Source organism: Triticum aestivum, chromosome 2D, assembly GCF_018294505.1.
Source record: "Triticum aestivum cultivar Chinese Spring chromosome 2D, IWGSC CS RefSeq v2.1, whole genome shotgun sequence".
NCBI classification, from domain to species: Eukaryota; Viridiplantae; Streptophyta; class Magnoliopsida; order Poales; family Poaceae; genus Triticum; species Triticum aestivum.
Window position 1 is genome coordinate 35057451 of NC_057799.1, and position 19574 is coordinate 35077024.

Below are 19574 nucleotides of genomic sequence, written 5' to 3' on the forward strand. Positions count from 1 at the left end.
CAAACGTTAGAATGACAAACATGTCAAAATGAAAAACGTTAGAATAGCAAAGGTGATGTCACTAAGAGCATCTCCAATAAGTCCGACAAAATCATTTTACATACTCCCTCCGTCCCATAATGTAAGATGTTTTTTTACACAACACTAGAGTAAAAAAACATCTTACATTATGGGACAGAGGGAGTGGCTTGCATAACTTCTCGGTTGCATTTGGCCTTTGCCCCATGGCTGTAATGATATCAAGGATGGCACAAACTCATGGTACCTCTCATGATGGTGTGTTTGTTGCTAGAGACCATGTTCCGCTTTTTTATGCAATCGCTCCTTTCAAATAATTGTTTCTCCAGTGTTCTTGTGGCTCAATAAGGAGATGGAGTTGAAAGGCCCTGCAAAAAACAGATGGCGTTGAGAGGCTATGTTGTATTTTTTTTTACTTCTTGTTTGGGTCTTCCAGTGTACTTTTTTTTATGTATTTTTGACGTTTATCAAATAGTACTAGCTTAATTGTACGTGCGCGGATGCATACATACATATTCTAGTGGTTAAATATCATTTGAGCCTGACATGAATCTTGTGTCCATCATATTCTGGATTTTGGTAAGATTTGATTTGACTTGATTATGATGGGGAAAAGGAAAAAAGTTATAGTTTTGATTTAGGGGGTGTTTGGTTCAGAAGTCCTAGGACTTTTTCTAGTCCCAGGGATTAATCAAAAAAGACTCTCCAGTAGAGTCTTTTTCTAGTCCCTGTAGAAAAAGTCCCCCCCGTTTGATTCCTAGGGACTTTTTAGGGACTTTTTCTAGTCTCTGGGACTAAAAAGTCCCTGAACCAAACACCCCCTTAGTTGAAGTTTTGGAAGATTTGATTTGATTGTGGGCGGGGAAAGGGAAAAAGTTTGTATCTAGGCAAAGTCTTGGTAGCTTGATTTTATTTGGATATAAGTAGAGAAAGATAAGGAAAGTTTTGATTTAGTTGAGGTTTTGATGAAATATGATTTGATTAGGTTACCGCGAAAACGTGGGGATAAGGCCGTGGAACGGGCGGAGGCGAAGCCCAACATACTACAAACCAACCTATGTTTAAATAGCAGAGATAATGAAAGAAACTGTTATTGGGGTAAGATATCCTTTTTTGTGGGGGGATATAAGATATCTTCCCTTGGTCATGTATCTTTTATTTAACTCTTCGTCGTCACCAATGGCTAGACAAGACATCCTATCTCAACAATCCGAAGATAAGTTGACATATCCCAAAGAGAAGACATTATTAAATTCCTAAATATCTCTAAATGACAGTTTCAAAAGAAAAAGTTGTCTAGATGACCACGCGGCGCCGTGTCGGTGAGCGGCGACACGATTTCCTCTGGAAAGAAAAAAAAAAGCGACGTTTTGAACCGGAACCCTGCCCCCCACCCCACCGGACCGGACCCACCCGCCACCGCTTTTGACCCGAAGCCATTCCGTTCGTCCCTTTCTATCCCCCACCACCCCTCGTACAGCCAGCACCGCATTCGCATCGGGGGCTGCACCCTCTCCCAAGACAAAATCAATCTCCAGAGAAAAAGAAAAGGCAAAACAAACTCGCCCCCCTTCCCTTCCTCGATTCCGACGAGGGTTTCGCGGCCGCCGCCGCCATTGACCGCGCAAGGTTCGTCCCCATCCCCTCCCCTCCTCCCCGATCCGCCGTAGTTCTCTCCGATTGATCTCCTCCGTTGGTCTCGATTCGATTTAGGACGAGGAGGAGCGCGAGGGGAGGACGACGAGAGCAATGACGTGGCTCCGCGCCGCTACGGGGGTGGCCCGCCACGCCGCGCGGCGGGCGGTCCTGGCCCGCGCCACCAGCGCCACCCCGGGCGCCCGATCCGCGGGGTTCCACACCACGGCGCTCCGCCGCAGGGCCGCGGCGCCGGCCCCGCGGGCCGTCCCGCTTTCCAGGCTCACCGACAGCTTCCTCGACGGCACCAGCAGCGTCTACCTCGAGGAGCTGCAGCGCGCGTGGGAGGCGGACCCGTCCTCCGTCGACGAGTCGTGGGACAACTTCTTCCGCAACTTCCTCGGCCAGGCCGCGGGCTCCCCCGCCACCGGCCTCTCCGGCCAGACCATCCAGGAGAGCATGCAGCTGCTCCTCCTCGTGCGCGCCTACCAGGTCAACGGCCACATGAAGGCGGCGCTCGACCCGCTGGGGCTCGACGACCGCGCCGTGCCCGAGGACCTCGACCTCGCCCTCTACGGCTTCACGGAGGCCGACCTCGACCGCGAGTTCTTCCTCGGGGTCTGGATGATGGCCGGCTTCCTCTCCGAGAACCGGCCCGTGCTCACCCTCCGCGAGATCCTCGGCAAGCTCGAGCGCGCCTACTGCGGGCCCATCGGCTTCGAGTACATGCACATCCCCGACCGCGACAAGTGCAACTGGCTCCGCGAGAAGATCGAGACCGTCGCGCCCAGGGAGTACCCCAAGGACCGCCGCCTCGTCATGCTCGACAGGCTCATCTGGAGCACCCAGTTCGAGAACTTCCTCGCCACCAAGTGGGCCACCGCCAAGCGGTTCGGCCTCGAGGGCGGCGAGACGCTCATCCCCGGCATGAAGGAGATGTTCGACAGGTCCGCCGATCTCGGCGTCGAGAACATTGTCATTGGCATGCCCCACAGGGGGAGGCTCAATGTGCTGGGGAACGTCGTGCGCAAGCCCTTGTCTCAGATATTCAGTGAGTTTGCTGGCGGGACCAGGCCTGTCGAAGGCGAGGATGGGCTCTACACTGGAACCGGTGATGTCAAGTACCATCTGGGTACCTCCTACGACCGGCCCACCCGTGGTGGCAAGAGGATCCACTTGTCGTTGGTCGCCAATCCCAGTCATCTGGAGGCCGTCGATCCTGTTGTCATTGGCAAGACGCGGGCAAAGCAGTTCTACTCCAATGATGATGACAGGACAAAGAACATGGGCATTCTTATTCATGGAGATGGCAGCTTTGCTGGGCAGGGCGTGGTGTATGAGACGCTCCATCTAAGTGCCCTTCCAAACTACACAACTGGAGGAACCATTCACATTGTTGTCAACAATCAAGTTGCCTTCACAACTGATCCAAGAGCCGGCAGGTCTTCCCAGTACTGCACGGATGTTGCCAAGGCCGTGAATGTCCCTATATTCCATGTTAATGGTGATGATCTGGAGGCTGTTGTACGTGTCTGCGAACTTGCAGCTGAGTGGCGCCAGACTTTCCATTCTGATGTGGTGGTCGACCTGATCTGCTACCGTCGTTTTGGACACAATGAAATTGATGAGCCATCCTTCACACAGCCAAAGATGTATCAGGTAATCCCCATGCTACTGAATCTGTGTATTTTGCATATGTCGTTGTTCATTTCCACTTTGGTAGTTAGGTTTCTAATCAATAAAGTATACAGCAAAATGTTCATTCCTTTTTATCTGCACCTGATTACCCTCTCTATCGTGTTCCTGTCTCTATCATACTTGTGCTTTTATGCTGATATTGATGCTTCAGCTCAATTCTCATTCCTTTTTAGCCGCATCATTACCCTCTTATATTGTTCCTGTCTCTATCATACTTGTGCTTTTATGCTGATATTGATGCTTTGTGCTTCTAGCACCCTGTGTTTCACTGTTTCTGATGAAAATTATTCTTTGGCAGGTCATTAAGAACCATCCCAGTTCATTGAAGCTTTATGAACAGAAACTGCTTGAAACAGGTGAAGTCACTAAAGAAGATGTTCAGAGGATCCACGACAAAGTGAACCGAATCCTGAATGAAGAGTTTGCTAAAAGCAAAGATTATGTTCCCAACAAGAGGGATTGGCTCTCGGCTTACTGGACTGGCTTTAAGTCACCTGAGCAAATTTCACGTGTTCGCAACACCGGGTAACAGCTTTATTTGTGTTGATTATGCTTGTAGTTTATGTCTTCAACAGTTATGCCATCCATCATCATTGAAATGCTTGCTTTGCAGGGTTAAGCCGGAGGTACTGAAACGTGTTGGGCAAGCAATTACTACTCTGCCTGAAAGCTTCAAGCCCCACAGAGCAGTGAAGAAGATTTTTGAGCAGCGCGCTGCAATGATCGAGAGTGGTGAAGGTATTGATTGGGCTGTTGCCGAAGCCCTTGCCTTTGCAGCACTCATAGTTGAAGGCAACCATGTTAGGCTGAGTGGACAGGATGTGGAAAGGGGAACTTTTAGCCACCGGCATTCAGTTGTGCATGACCAGGAAACTGGGGCGAAATACTGCCCGCTCGATCATGTTGTGATGAATCAGAATGAGGAGCTGTTTACTGTTAGCAACAGGTAAGTCTGCTAATGGAACTATATTTATGTCATCCTAGTGACTGCTGTAATAGTATCTGCACTTGTTAAATTTGGAAGCTTATAAGATCATTCTTGTTCCCCTGGTCCATAGACAAAAATGGAGAAACTATAACCGGTTCTGTAGGTTTATTTGGCCCACCTATGCTTTGGAATATAATTGTTCAGCTTACCAGCAGAACAATAAGCTCTACTTGTCTTTAGACATGAATGGATAAAAGTATCCATTATTTAGATAAGCTCTACTTTTACTTGCTGCCTCGAACCGCCCACTTAATTTTATGATTATTCTGGTTATATATTGTTTTGAGATGGCCCCTGTTTTACCTGTAACAAGTTTCAATTTGAATAAGGAGAATTTGCTTTTTCTTGGGATTGAGGACACGAATTTGCTTTTTGCAGTTCACTTTCTGAATTCGCTGTTCTTGGGTTTGAATTGGGCTACTCCATGGAGAACCCGAATTCGCTAGTACTCTGGGAAGCTCAGTTTGGTGACTTCTCCAATGGTGCACAAGTGATGTTTGACCAGTTTCTGAGTAGTGGAGAGGCAAAATGGCTGCGCCAAACTGGCCTTGTTGTTCTACTGCCTCATGGTTATGATGGCCAAGGTCCGGAACACTCCAGCTCCCGTTTGGAGCGCTTCCTTCAGGTAATTCACAGAACATAGTTCTTGTTCTTTTCTGTATCATGCAGCCAATTAGTCCTGTCCAGTCAGAAGCAGCCTCCTGTTTTTGCATCCTTGTTCTTTGATAGTTCTCTAGCATGCTTTAGTTGTTCGTCAGTTTCAAATATCCTGTCACTATTCTAGAAAATACGGTTTGTTTTACAACTTTTGATGGCTCGAATTTTTATGGTGATGGCTTGGTTTTCATTATTTGTGGATGAGTAACGATTGGTTCTTGAATGTCTGTTGCTTACCGGAGATTATCAATTTGTTCCACAGATGAGTGATGACAATCCTTTTGTCATACCTGAAATGGACCCAACTCTTCGCAAGCAGATACAGGAGTGTAACTGGCAGGTTGTGAATGTGACAACCCCTGCAAACTATTTCCATGTGCTGCGTCGTCAGGTTAGTTTGTTTTCACTATGCCAAAGTTTTGCCAGATGTCATCATGTAGCTACTAGCATGAAATAATCCTTATACTCTGTCTGTGGGATCTAGATACATAGGGATTTCCGGAAACCGCTGATTGTGACGGCCCCCAAGAACCTTCTTCGGCATAAGGAGTGTAAATCCAACCTCTCTGAGTTTGATGATGTTGAAGGGCACCCAGGATTTGATAAGCAAGGAACACGTTTCAAGCGGCTGATAAAGGACCGTAACGATCACAAGGAAGTCGAGGAGGGTATCAACCGCCTTGTATTATGTTCTGGAAAGGTATGTGTTCCCTTTTAGCACAAATCAAGCTAAACAAATTACCAGTTGAGTGCAGATATGAACTCCCTTTTGAAATCGTCATATTGCAGGTGTATTATGAACTTGATGATGAGCGGAAAAAGTCTGAGCGCAGTGATGTTGCTATTTGCAGGGTTGAGCAACTTTCCCCATTCCCGTACGACCTTATCCAGAGAGAGCTAAAGAGATATCCAAGTATGAATCCTTCTCCTCAAAATTTAATCCATTGTTTGTGTGAATGCATACATTTGCTATGTTTGCCAGTCGTTCCTCACAGTTTCAAAATTGTGATGTGGTGACATTGCTTGTATCAAAGTGAGCTTTGGTTTTGTTGCACCTGTATTTCTTGCTACTAATATGCTTGTAGAACATGGCGAGTTCTGGCACTTGTGGTTGATACCACACCTCACCGGGCTGGTGCTGGATAGATTAGGAGGACGTCAGCACCACTGCGTGTCCTGAATCTTGACTCGTAGCTGGTTGCTTGTAGTAGCTACTGCTGTCCGTTAGCAGTTGTTGTCCAAGTCGATATGCTGCATTGTTTTGTCTTCAGTTTAGTTGTTAGTTGTATAGCTGTTCATGTTTGCACTATGTACACAGATGCGGAGATCGTGTGGTGCCAAGAGGAGCCAATGAACATGGGCGCATACAGCTACATCTCACCCCGCCTCTACTCAGCCATGAAGACCCTCGGGCGGGGCACTTTTGAGGACATCAAGTACGTGGGCAGGGCGCCTTCGGCCGCCACAGCCACCGGCTTCTTGACAGTCCATGTGCAGGAGCAGTCGGAGCTGGTGAAGAAGGCATTGCAACCGGAGCCGATCAAGTTCCCCTGATGTGGGAGCCCTTGCAAAATAACCCTTCGCAGGCTCGGGTTGTCCAGCCTGTGCACACACCGTCTTAAAAGTTTTGGCCTGTACAAGTTTTTTTTTGCTCTTTCTTCGCTCTTCTGTGAGGCGTTTCGCTCCGAAGGTCGTGAATAATCAACTGTTATGAACCTTCTTGCTGTTGAGGAGGCGTGAAGGCCCATCTCAACATGAGCAACATTCCTGAATCATTATGCTAGTTTTGCTGACAGTATGGCACTACCGTTTATCGTTCTTTGCATTGGTTGTGTTTCTGTATTCTGCTATGAATGGTGCTGAAGGAGATTAAAACGGCAGCGGGTTGTTATTTCTGCTGTATCTGGCAATTTGCAGCCGTGCATCTGTAGGATATTGGGAGTACACGGCTTCATCAACTGCCCAAATTGCATCTGCATTTCAGCTCAGAAGAGAAACTGATGCTCGTCTGGGTATTTCTGAACTTGTTTATACGATGTACCAAAAAGAAAAAGGAAGAAAAAAGGAACCAGCCACGCTAAAGTTGGTAGGAAACCAGTGCCCGGCTTGACTCGTTTCAAGCTCCAACTGAATGCAAGGATATGTGCTGCAATATACATGCAGATTCCAGTGAGATTTCAAAATGTACTCGTTTCATCATCTCTCCTGCAATCATCATCTTGCAACCACAACACCAGCAATTTCAACAGAAATACTCTAAACTGAACCTAGCTTGGCCCAACCTAATATCTACCTTCCTCTTGGATCCAGTATCTGTGAGAAGACCCTTGTCGCCACCCCAGCATCCGCACCATCTTCACCATCGCCGCCCACCCGACGAACACTGCCCGGAAGCCCCTGCCCGCCGTATGCAATGCTGCTGCTCCCCTCGCCGCCAGAGCTCAGGAACGCCTCCTGCAGCCGGAGCGCGCACTCCAGGCTCCACAGCACGTCGCCCATCGCCGGCCGATCAGCGCCGTACTCCGCGAGGCACTTTTCCGCCGTCTCGCCGAACTTGCGCAGCGAGGCGGCGCCGACGCCGCCTGCGAGCCGGGGGTCCATCACCCTCTCCAGCTCACCGAGCCTCTGCCGCTGCATTGCCCAGTCCACGAGGCTCGCCTGCTCGCGGGGCAGCGCCGGGTCGACGGCCGGCCTGGCGCAGAGCACCTCCAGGAGCACCACGCCGAAGGAGTACACGTCCGACTTGTCCGTCAGCGTCTGCCGCCTCAAGTAGTCCGGGTCCAGGTACCCGAAGCTGCCTTTCACCGTGGCGGTGCCGACGTCGTGGTCGACGGCCGGCGCCGGCATCGACAGCCCGAAGTCGGAGACCTTGGCGGAGAGGTTCCCGTCGAGGAGGATGTTGGTGGTCTTCACGTCCCGGTGGATGATCGTCTCGGAGACGCCGGTATGGAGGTAGTGCAGGCCCTTTGCCGCGCCGACGCAGGCCTCCAGCCTCTGCTTCCACGACAGCGGCGGGAGCGCCCCGGGCGCGCCGTACAGGTGGCTCCGGAGCGGCCCGCCGGCCATGAACTCGTAGACCAGCGCCATCTCGTTGTCCTCGTGGCAGTACCCGATGAGGGACACCAGGTGGCGGTGCCGGAGCCTGGACAGCATCTCGATCTCCGTGCGGAACTCCAGCAGGCCCTGCTGCGACCGCGGATTCCCGCGCTTCACGGCCACCGCGGCGCCGTTCTCCAGGACCCCCCTGTACACCTTGCCGAACCCGCCGACGCCGACCACCCGGCCCTCGTCGAAGTCGCCGGTCGCCCGCCGTATCTGGCCGATGCTGAGGGACGGCCCCGAGGATGCGCGGCTGTGGCTTCTGGCGGCTGAGACCTTGGATGCCGAGATGCCGGTGTGCGTGTGCAGGCCTATGGAGGAGGACGGCTGCCGGCTGAGGGACCGCCGTTGTTTCTTCCTCCGCCGGCGGTGCCTGAGGAGCAGCACCGTCCCCACGATGCAGATGGCGATGAGCATTGCTCCGCCGGCGGTGATAACCGCAACCTTCTTCTTGCGTGCAGCCTTCGATGTCTGAGCGGTGTCGACGCGCACCGCCTCCCGGTCGCCGAGCTTCATGATCTCGACGCCATTGAGGATGGCATTCGGCTTCGAGTATGACAGACGAGGCGGCCCAAGCTGCAGCAAGATTTTCTCGGACCCTGGCTGGGCGTCGGCGATGAAATCCACGAAGTAGGCGTTGAACAGCCCGAGCTTGCCGGACAGGTCGAAGGAGCTGAGCACGGCGTCGCCGTTGATGTAGACGTCGAAGACCAGGTCGGTGGAGTTGCGGCCCACGATGTCGCAGAGGTGCAGCCTGACGGAGTAGCGGAAGCCCGGGTCGACGGGGAACGCCCACGACAGGTTGAACCGCTGGTTGCCCACGCCGGCGTCGGCCATCTCCTGCGCGTCCGCGTACACGGCGGCCGGAGCGGCGTGCGGCGGGGCGGCCCCCGCGGGGTAGCGGACGCTGGCCGGGTCGACGGAGACGGAGCGCGCCGCCGCGGGGTTGAGGAGGTAGGCGGCGTCGCCCTCCCAGACCCTCCAGAAGGAGTCGTTGAGCGAGGCCTCCCCGCGCGCCGCGCCGGCATTGACGCGGTAGAAGGTCTGGGCGAGCCGGAAAGGCTCCGGCGGGCTGAGCGGGAGCGGGAGCAGCGCGTCCGGCGCCGGGAAGAGCTCGACGGCGCTGAGGAGAGCGAGGGAGCCGGGGCGCGGCGAGACGCGGAGTCGCAGCAGGCCGCCGCCGCGGTGCGGCAGCAGGTACTCGCGGTAGCGGTGGCGACCTCTGGTTGCACGAGAGGCCGGACGGGCGCCGGAGACGAGCTCGAGGTCGCCCGCGGCGACGGCGAACTGCGCGGGCTGGGGGAAGTGGAGGCGGAGGAGGAGGTGGCGGTGGGGCGAGCGGGGGACGGGGAGAGAGTAGGTGGCCTCGGCGGAGAAGACGCGCGCCGTGGAGTAGAGCGGCGAGGACGCCGTGGTGGTGGTGGCGCGGGAGGCGTGGGGAGGGGAGATGGAGACATTGGAGTCCGGGAGGAAGACGCGGCCGTCGGGGAGGGTGATGGCGGCTGGCGCGCCGCACGCGAGGAGGAGAGGGTCGCCGGCGACCTCCACCGCCACCGCAAGGTGGGAGAGGATGAGGAGGAGGACCAGGCCGGCGGCGGCGGCGTCGGTGGTGGTGGTAGCGGCCATGGCGCAGTCTCCTGCTCACTCACTGAAGCTCAGTGCCACTGAGCTGGACTGCAAAGGGAGCCAGTGGAGATGGAGTTGGGCCGAACCCAAAGCCCATACCGAGACCCAGGCCCAGACAGAGCCCAACCCAACAGAAAGAAGGAGGGGAACGCGACGGCGGCCTGGGCGACCCAGCACCACCATGCCGCCCCTGGCCGCCGCCGACGCCTTCCGCGTGCTCGAGTTCGTCGCCGGCAACCGCCGCGTCCCCCACTCCCTCCTCGCCGGCCTGCTCGCCGCCCTCCCGCCCGTCTCCCCGCACACCTCCCCGCGCCTGCGCAAGGCCTTCGCGCTCCGCGCCCTCGACACCGCCCTGTCGGGCTCTTACGCCGACGGCTCCGGCGAACCCCTCCGCAAGGCGCGCGACGTACTCGCCGACCCTGGCGTCGCGGCCTGCTTCCCCGACCAACTCGCCGTCGTCCGCGACGACGTGGCCGCCCTCAGGCGCCTCGTCGACGCCGAGTGGGAGAGCCTGCCTCCCTCCGAGCTCGAGCTCGAGGCCGACCGGATCGCCGGCGCCGGAGCCCTCGACACGTGGGCCAACGCCGACCAGGGCACGCGCAAGAAACTTCGCCGGCTCGGTGAGCGCCGCATTCCCTTTCCTTCCTATCCAGATCTCCTTGAGAATTTCCAAATCTCAGAATTTCCATGGGTCATGTTGAGCGAACCTCCTCCGACTCTGGGTTCTGATCTTGTTTTAAGATAGCTAGAAAAAAAATTACATCTCCATTAACGCAATTTTGTTGGTTGATGCAGTAGGGGAGTCGACGGAGCGTGAGATTTTAGGCAAGCTTGGGCAAGATCCATCCAAGGCTCCTCAAGTTGATGAGGCGGCCAATGCGCCCAGCACAAGCGGTGCGAACGAGGATGTTGGTGCTCAAAATGACGAAGTTCATCTTGGTAGGGAAAAAGGAGAAGTTAACCATGCCCACGAGGATTATGCTCGACATCAACAAAAGCCAGTAGAAAGAACGACGGATGCTCGAATTCCGGAAAAGCCGGTTACAGGCGCAGCAATCAAAGGCAAGGAGCAAGCTACGTCTTCTGGTGTCACCGGGCAGGCTGCCCCTGACCGTGACAAGAGCCATCCTGTAACGGGTTCTAAGCCTGGTCTTATGGAGAGGAAACCTAGTGCAATCGTTTATCAGGTGATTTCACTTTGGCTTTTATTGACGTTCTGTTAAAGACGCGATCCTATGAGGCTTTTGTGTATTTAAATTGCTCTCGTATAGCCTATAAAATCGTGCAGCTTCTAGCAATTTTGTTGTGGGCAATATATCAGCTTTCTTAGCTCTTCATCTTTGATGACAAAAAATATCAACGTTTTAGCATAAATCTTGTCATGTTACACTTGGATAAGCTGGATTTACAGGAAGAATAAGTTGTATGTATGTTCTGGTTGCATGATGTTTGGTAAAATTGTTGGTTACCCTAAACACTATGTTAGTTGTCATGCTCCTATTTTGGTGACCTTGTCATGTTTGTTTTCTCAAAGTAAACCCCTGATATTGTTAGAAGGTATAAATTTAGATAACTACATAAATGCCTGATCTCAGATCTGAGTTACAGACTTCCCACAATCTGCAACAAAAACGCTCGCTGAAAATGCACATGTCTGGTTGTTGACTATCTTTGGCAGTTTAACTCTGCTAGCAGACACAAAGAAAATCTTATTCAGTATCGGTCGTCTTCAAGGTTGTTTTTTTGGGTTGCATGTGGTGCAGTATTCCTGATCGTATGCTGCCATCTTGTAAATGCAGTGGGATTCTGGCGACTCCGACTCTGAAAGGCCGCCACATCAGCGCCGGTTACCGAATTACGAAAGGAAGATGAGGCCCCCGCCCGCAGTTCCATACAAAACAAGAAAGAAATGGACCGAGATACAAGAGAGAACCCTGATCGAAGGGGTTGACAAGTACGCCGTCTTCTCTCGCTCTTACTTTTCACATCGAAAATAGAGCTCCCCTAGAGAAACCTCTGCTTCACTTCTTCCTGATGGTGTGTGTTCATTTCTTTATTTATTCATTCATTCATATATATTCGTCTGCTGTTGCTGCTGAAGGTACGGAAGAGGCAACTGGAAGGACATCAAGATTGCCTACCCCGACGTGTTTCAAGACAGATCGACGGTATGTATGTATTCCGGTTTCTGCACATGGCCTTTCGCTTTGGTGACACGGTCTGTCTTTGGGTTTGTGCCACGTCCGAGGCTGAAACGACGATTCCTGTGCGCAGGTGGATATGAAGGACAAGTTCAGGAACTTGGGGAGGCACTAACAGCGAATGTGCCTCGACATGGACGGTCATTCAGCCTTGTAGACATCTCCGGCACATATAGTAGGCGAATGTATATAGATTATAGGGCGGCAAATGGCCCAAAGAGCATGATATATCTTGCCCTTTTGGTGGTTGTTGCAACCCTACCAGCAGGTGTGATGCGAGGGAGAGCCCAGCTCAGCACCTTCCTCTTGTACAGGAAGATGTGGGATATCTCTGCTAGCCATGATCTGATGTTCTCTGTAAGTAAGTAACTAACTGATGAGGTATGTGATTATGATGATGATGATGCCTGGCTGTGTAGCTTGAGCCTGTGCCATTCTTCTTGTTCTTCTGTCTGCATCATCCATCTTGTGCGTGCATACTGTGAGTAGCATCTTTTGTTTGTCGTTAATGTCACTGATGCCAAGTCTTGATTTTGGAGGACTAGCAGACGTCTGTGTCCGGTGGGTGGGCCGGTGTCGGTGTGGCAGATTAGATAGATCCAATCCACCTCTCTGACTGGCACAAATGCATCTCCCTTGGTTAATACTGTACGTGGATGCAGATTAGTAGTTGAGCATGAGAAAGGGATGGCATGGCATGAGAGAGCTGTGGACGCATGTGATCTATACCTCACGTCTCTGTTTGTTTGCTCATGTTGTTACAGTTAGTTGTACCAAACCCAAACGGTCTAGAACTCTAGATCGTCAGTGCAGGTGCAGTGCAGCATTAACGACATGCAGCCGCAGAGAGAAAATAAATTTGCTTTATGTTTGTATGTGGGTCCGAAATCAGTGATTCTGTACTAGTGTCCGCCCTGCGTGGCTGATTCTGTAATGAAGGATTGTAAGAACTTGTTAATTGATTAATATATGGGAGGTGCTTTCAAAGAAAAAATAAATCAATTATCCTGGATGCAAAAAACATTGGATTTTCTGCTTGGGACACGTTCGCAAAAAACATTGATGCTGGGTAGCCTCTTCTTCGTCATTTACTTGACCAAATAAAGCATAACATTTTTTCAATTTTAGTTGTAAGCAGATTTTAACAATTCTAGCAAGTCAAGTATCGGAGGCGGATTAGGAGCACACGGAGGCTCCACTCCCTGTAATCTGTACGTCCATTACTGTCTCGGGATGGATGCAGTGTAAGTTTGCTTCCATCCAATACGAGACGTATATTGCGTATGAACAAAGAATCACATTAATTTCGGCCCCCCAACTGTCTTTTGTCAGATGCGAGCAATACGTTTGTGGCCATTAAGCACGACCGTCCCGCCAGGCACAAGCTCGGGTCAAGGGGGCCGGCCATGAGGAAGAAGCCCATGTCCTTCACCATGAGCACGACATATAGAACACAGTGGGTGAGGAGGAGCACGTCCATGCGGAGCTTGACGGCGACGGAGACAACGCGGACGCGGAAGATGGTAGCTGTGGGAAGCGGCCAGTTCTTATCGTGCTTGGATGTAGTACAGCTGGGTTCAGGAAGGCACCATGGTGCCGGCGGCCGGGGCACACGCGGTGTCGCCGCTGCCGCTCCACCGTGAGACAATAACGTATTAAATGATGTATAAGACGATCGGAGACTCGGAGGACGCCGGCCACGCGCAAGCTCAGGTCTAGGACGGCAACTACGAGCATGAAGCTCACGGCCTCGACCAGGGCGAGCACGGCGTACATGACACTGTTGCTGAGGTGGGGCATGGCCATACAGAGCTTGACGGCGACACGACGGGGATGACCAGGAGTCAAACAACGTATGCTATGAAGATGTCCCGACGATGATGTTATCGCTGGCCGCGGGAACGGAGAACATGAATCAGCGGCCAGGCAGACGCGGTGCCCTGAACGCGTCAAGCACAAACAACGATGGCTATCTAGATTTGCGCATCGTCTTCCTCCTAGCTTTCTCCACACACGTTGTGCTGGCCTCCAGAACGCATGACTTGGTGTCGGCGGTCATGGCGGACGTGGTGTCGTCGGCCATGGAGGCAAAGGACGCGGCAAGCTCGAGTGACGGCCAGGGCGGACATAGTCTTCCTAGTTCATTCTAGTTTTGTTCCACGTGGCAAGTAGAAGTTTGGGAAAGAAGGGGCAGGAGCTGTAGAAGAGGATTTCGAAGAAGGATGAATGGGGAAGAATCGCATGTCCTGGGGAAGAAGGGCAACGATGGGAGGATGAGGAGCGGGGTGTATTGAATTGATGCTGGATTGGTGGGCGTTGGTCGTTGAGGCAGATAGCACGTGGGGTACACATGCATGTCAGAGAGAACAGTTGTTTCGTCATTTGATACGGAAATGCTGAAGAGCTATACATGGTGCAGATTCATCTAATACACACTACCCTAATATAGTGGATGGGATCCCAATGCGATTGAATGGGAGCGATTTCAATGGTTGTAGTCGCCGGGTGCTCCAAGGCACTTTCGGTCAAGTATCACCCTACACATGCAATTCTAAGAGTGTAGCAGCGGAAAGTAAAACATTGCACATGTAAGTAAAGGAGGGGTTTGGAGATTTCAAACGCAACGAAGACACGATGATTTTTGGCGTGGTTCCAGTAGGTGGTGCTATCGTACCTCCACGTTGATGGAGACTTCAACTCACGGAGGGTAACGGCTGCGCGAGTCCACGGAGGGCTTCACCCACGAAGGGTCCACGAAGGGGCTTCCGTCCATGAAGGATAGCCTCACTCGGGTAGATCTTCACGAAGTAGGCGATCTCCTTGCCCTTACAAACTCCTTGGTTCAACTCCACATGATCTTGGAGACTCCCAGGTGACACCTAACCAATCTAGGAGACACCACTCCAAAAGGTAATAGATGTTGTGTTGGTGATGAATTCTGAAAGTGCTAGTTATTGACTAGAGGGGGGTGAATAGGCGATTTTTATGAAAGTCTTCAAAACACGAGGTCTTTGAAGACAAACAGATGAAATGAACCTATAGATATGCAGCGGAAGATAGACTACACTAGACAAGCCATATAGTCAAGTAAGCAATATTGAGAAAGTACGAAGACTATCAGCGGCCAGGTAGTATGGATCAAAATGGAAGAAAGTATGAAGCGAAACATGTAATAGTCTTCACGCAGTGAAGTCAATTAGATCAGACAAGCAAACAATGACTTCACGAAGACAAACTGAAAAGTAAAGGAAGTAGGGGATAGAACCAGTTGCTTGGTGAAGACAAGGATTTGGTAGACCAGTTCCAGTTGCTGTGACAGCTATACGTCTGGTTAGGGAGGCTGAGATTAAACTCAGAAGACCACGTCTTCACCTTATTTCCCTTGAGCTAAGGACACCCAGTCCTCGCCCAATCACTCTGGTAAGTCTTCAAGGTAGACTTCCAAACCTTCACAGACTTCGTTCACTGGCGATCCACAATGGCTCTTGGATGCTCAGAACGTGACGCCTAACCGGCTGGAGGATTCACAGTCCTCAAGTGTAACAAGTCTTCAGGTCAGGCGGATAGAAAGACTTCAGTGATGCCTAACACTCTTTGGCTGGGTGTTTTGGGCTTTGTCCTCGCAAGGATCTCTCTTTCAAAGGCTTCGGAGGTGGGTTGCTCTGAAATGACAAAAGCTGTGCACTGATGTCTACTACGCAACCTTCTCCTTGTAGACGTTGTTGGGCCTCCAAGTGCAGAGGTTTGTACGACAGTAGCAAATTTCCCTCAAGTGGATGACCTAAGGTTTATCAATCCGTGGGAGGCGTAGGATGAAGATGGTCTCTCTCAAGCAACCCTGCAACCAAATAACAAAGAGTCTCTTGTGTCCCCAACACACCCAATACAATGGTAAATTGTATAGGTGCACTAGTTCGGCGAAGAGATGGTGATACAAGTGCAATATGGATGGTAGATAAAGGTTTTTGTAATCTGAAAATATAAAAACAGCAAGGTAACTAATGATAAAAGTGAGCACAAACGGTATTGCAATGCTAGGAAACAAGGCCTAGGGTTCATACTTTCACCAGTGCAAGTTCTCTCAACAATAATAACATAATTGGATCATATAAATATCCCTCAACATGCAACAAAGAGTCACTCCAAAGTCACTAATAGCGGAGAACAAACGAAGAGTTTATTGTAGGGTACGAAACCACCTCAAAGTTATTCTTTCCGATCAATCCATTGGGCTATTCCTATAAGTGTCACAAACAGCCCTAGAGTTCGTAGTAAAATAACACCTTAAGACACACATCAACCAAAACCCTAATGTCACCTAGATACTCCAATGTCACCTCAAGTATCCATGGGTATGATTATACGATATGCATCACACAATCTCAGATTCATCTATTCAATCCAACACAAAGTACTTCAAAGAGTGCCCCAAAGTTTCTACCGGAGAGTCAAGACGAAAACGTGTGCCAACCCCTATGCATAGGTTCATGGGGGGAACCCGCAAGTTGATCACCAAAACATACATCAAGTGAATCAATAGAATACCCCATTGTCACCACGGGTATCCCACGCAAGACATACATCAAGTGCTCTCAAATCCTTAAAGACTCAATCCGATAAGATAGCTTCAAAGGGGAAACTCAATCCATTACAAGAGAGTAGAGGGGGGGGGGGAAACATCATATCCAACTACAATAGCAAAGCTCGCGATACATCAAGATCGTATCACCTCAAGAACACGAGAGAGAGAGAGATCAAACACATAGCTACTGGTACATACCCTCAGCCTCGAGGGTGAACTACTCCCTCCTCGTCATGGAGAGCACCGGGATGATGAAGATGGCCACCGGTGAGGGATTCCCCCTCCGGCAGGGTGCCGGAACAGGGTCCCGATTGGTTTTTGGTGGCTACAGAGGCTTGCGGCGGCGGAACTCCCGATCTATTATGTTCCCCGAAGGTTTAAGGTATATTGGTATATATAGGAGGAAGAAATACATCAGGGGAACCACGAGGGGCCCACGAGGGTGGAGGGCGCGCCCCCCTGCCTCGTGCCTTCCTCGTTGCTTCCCTTACGTACACTCCAAGTCTTCTGGATTGCTTCCGTTCCAAAAATAACTCTCCCGAAGGTTTCATTCTGTTTGGACTCCGTTTGATATTCCTTTTCTGCGAAACACTGAAACAAGGAGAAAAACAAAAACTGGCACTGGGCTCTGGGTTAATAAGTTAGTCCCAAAAATAATATAAAAGTGTATAATAAAGCCCATAAACATCCAAAACAGATAATATAATAGCATGGAGCAATCAAAAATTATAGATACGTTGGAGACGTATCAGCATCCCCAAGCTTAATTCCTGCTCGTCCTCGAGTAGGTAAATGATAAAAACAGAATTTTTGATGTGGAATGCTACCTAACATATTTATCCATGTAATTCTCTTTATTGTGGCAAGAATATTCAAATCCATAAGATTCAAGACAAAAGTTTAATATTGACATGAAAATAATAATACTTCAAGCATACTAACTGAAAGTGCTAGTTATCGACTAGAGGGGGGGGGGGTGAATAGGCGATTTTTATGAACGTCTTCAAAACATGAGAGTTTCGAAGACAAACAATAGAAATGAACCTATTGATATGCAGCGGAAGGTAGACTACACTAAGCAAGCCATAGTCAAGTATGCAATGAAGTGAAAGCACGAAGACTAATAGCAGCTAGGTAGTAAAGATCAGGATGGAAGATAGTATGAAGCCAAACAATGATAGTAGTCACACAGTGAAGTCAAACAAGTAGTGCAAGCAGGCAATGACTTCACGAAGAAAAACTGTAAGTAAAGAGAGGGAGAGGATAGAACCAGTCACTTGGTGAGGACACATGATTTGTTGGACCAGTTCCAGTTGCTGTGACAACTGTACGTCTGGTTAGGGAGGCTGAGATTCAACTCAGAAGACCACGTCTTCACCTTATGCCCCTTGAGCTAAGGACACCCAGTCCTCGCCCAATCACTCTGGTAAGTCTTCAAGGTAGACTTCCAAACCTTCACAGACTTCGTTCACCGGCGATCCACAATGACTCTTGGATGCTCAGAACGCGACGCCTAACCGGCTGGAGGATTCACAGTCCTCAAGTGTAACAAGTCTTCAGGTCACGCGGACAGAAAGACTTCAGTGATGCCTAACACTCTTTGGCTCTGGGTGTTTGGGCTTTGTCCTCGCAAGGATTTCTCTCTCTCAAAAGCTTCGGAGGTGGGTTGCTCTCAAACGACAAAAGCCATGCACTAACTCTGAGCAGCCACCAATTTATGGTGTAGGGGGTGGGCTATTTATAGCCACTAGGCAACCCGACCTGATTTGTCCGAAATGACCTTGGGTCACTAAGGAACCGACACGTGTTCCAACGGTCAGATTTCAAACACACGCGGCAGCTTGACTTGGGCTACAAGTAAAGCTGACTCATCCAGCTCTGGATAAGATTTGCTCTCATTGTCTTCGCTCGAAGACATAGGATTTGGTTGAGCATCGCTTCAGTCACTCTGACTTTATTCACTGGGACCCCACTTAACAGTACGGTGGTTCCTACGACTCAACAAAGAAGAAAAGGAAACAAGGAAACAACTAAGTCTTCGCGCTCCATAGTCTTCACGCAATGCCTTCTCTTGTCATAGTCTTCAATGTGAATATCTTCACATACCACCATTGTCTTCAATGTCTTCATACATTTTTAGGGGTCATCTCTGGTAGGTAAACCGAATCAATGAGGGACTACTACCTGTGTTATCCTGCAATTCTCACAAACACATTAGTCCCTCAACAGGTTTGTCGTCAATACTCCAAAACCAACTAGGGGTGGCACTAGATGCACTTACAATCTCCCCCTTTTTGGTGATTGATGACAAACTGGCTGAAGTTTTCAACGGGGATAAAAGTATGTGAAATTGTAAAGGATTTAGGTATTGTCTTCATAAGTAGCAAAAGGCTCCCCCTGAAGATGTGCATATAAGTAATTTGCTTTTGGAATGCAAATGCACATGGCAGGTTGTACTTGTGGAGATCCTCTTCAACTTATGAAGACAATTCATCATGCATGATTTGATATAACGAAGATAATGATATGCATAATGAAAAATGGACGTCTGCAATATGACTTCGTGCGGGATTTATCATCGCACATGCGGAATTTATCATCGCATCACAGAATAGCAAACAAGTAGCAGACGACCATCAAGTTTAAGTGTTACAACTCAAAGAACCAAATGTATCAAAAAGCGAGAGTTGTAAACACCAGGAAAAATATAAAGCAACCGCCCATATGGACCCGCTTGAAGACTATCAACTCATATGCTTCTCCCCCTTTTGTCAGTAAGGACAAAAAATGTTTGAAGACATAGAGCCTCTACTCGTTCCCAGAAGGAGTAGCAGAAGATGCAGGGTCGGCGTCGGGGTTTGGCGGTGTAGAAGAACTTGGTGCAGTGTCGATACGCGCTGAAGTTGGAGGTGGCGAAGTAGCATCATCTTGATCATCTATCACTCTGGCATTCACCGTTGCAGTTGAGGAGGAATAATCAGAGTCTTCAAGAGACGGAGTTCGACGCAAGACAACATTCCTTAGAGGAGTGGAGTCAAACTTGAATCTTTCAGTGAAGCCATCGTCTTGA

General features: G+C 50.3%; 3 protein-coding genes across 3 annotated transcripts; 2 read left to right on the forward strand and 1 right to left on the reverse strand.

The window, feature by feature from the left end:
- The first annotated feature begins 1475 nt into the window (after positions 1-1475).
- Positions 1476-6815, forward strand: LOC123051342 (2-oxoglutarate dehydrogenase, mitochondrial). Its single transcript, XM_044474203.1, has 9 exons — positions 1476-1647; positions 1732-3312; positions 3650-3876; positions 3965-4297; positions 4718-4964; positions 5259-5387; positions 5481-5696; positions 5786-5909; positions 6315-6815. The coding sequence occupies exons 2-9, from the start codon at positions 1768-1770 to the stop codon at positions 6548-6550; spliced, it is 3057 nt and encodes a 1018-aa protein (XP_044330138.1). The 5' UTR covers positions 1476-1647; positions 1732-1767; the 3' UTR covers positions 6551-6815.
- Positions 6816-7124: 309 nt separating this feature from the next.
- LOC123051343 (receptor-like protein kinase THESEUS 1) lies at positions 7125-9734 on the reverse strand. The gene has a single exon (XM_044474204.1). The coding sequence runs from the start codon at positions 9719-9721 to the stop codon at positions 7286-7288; it is 2436 nt and encodes an 811-aa protein (XP_044330139.1). The 5' UTR covers positions 9722-9734; the 3' UTR covers positions 7125-7285.
- A 168-nt stretch (positions 9735-9902) lies between these two features.
- LOC123051344 (uncharacterized) lies at positions 9903-12369 on the forward strand. The gene is made up of 5 exons (XM_044474205.1): positions 9903-10341; positions 10517-10908; positions 11521-11675; positions 11823-11889; positions 11996-12369. The coding sequence occupies exons 1-5, from the start codon at positions 9903-9905 to the stop codon at positions 12035-12037; spliced, it is 1095 nt and encodes a 364-aa protein (XP_044330140.1). The 3' UTR covers positions 12038-12369.
- The last annotated feature ends 7205 nt before the right edge of the window (positions 12370-19574 follow it).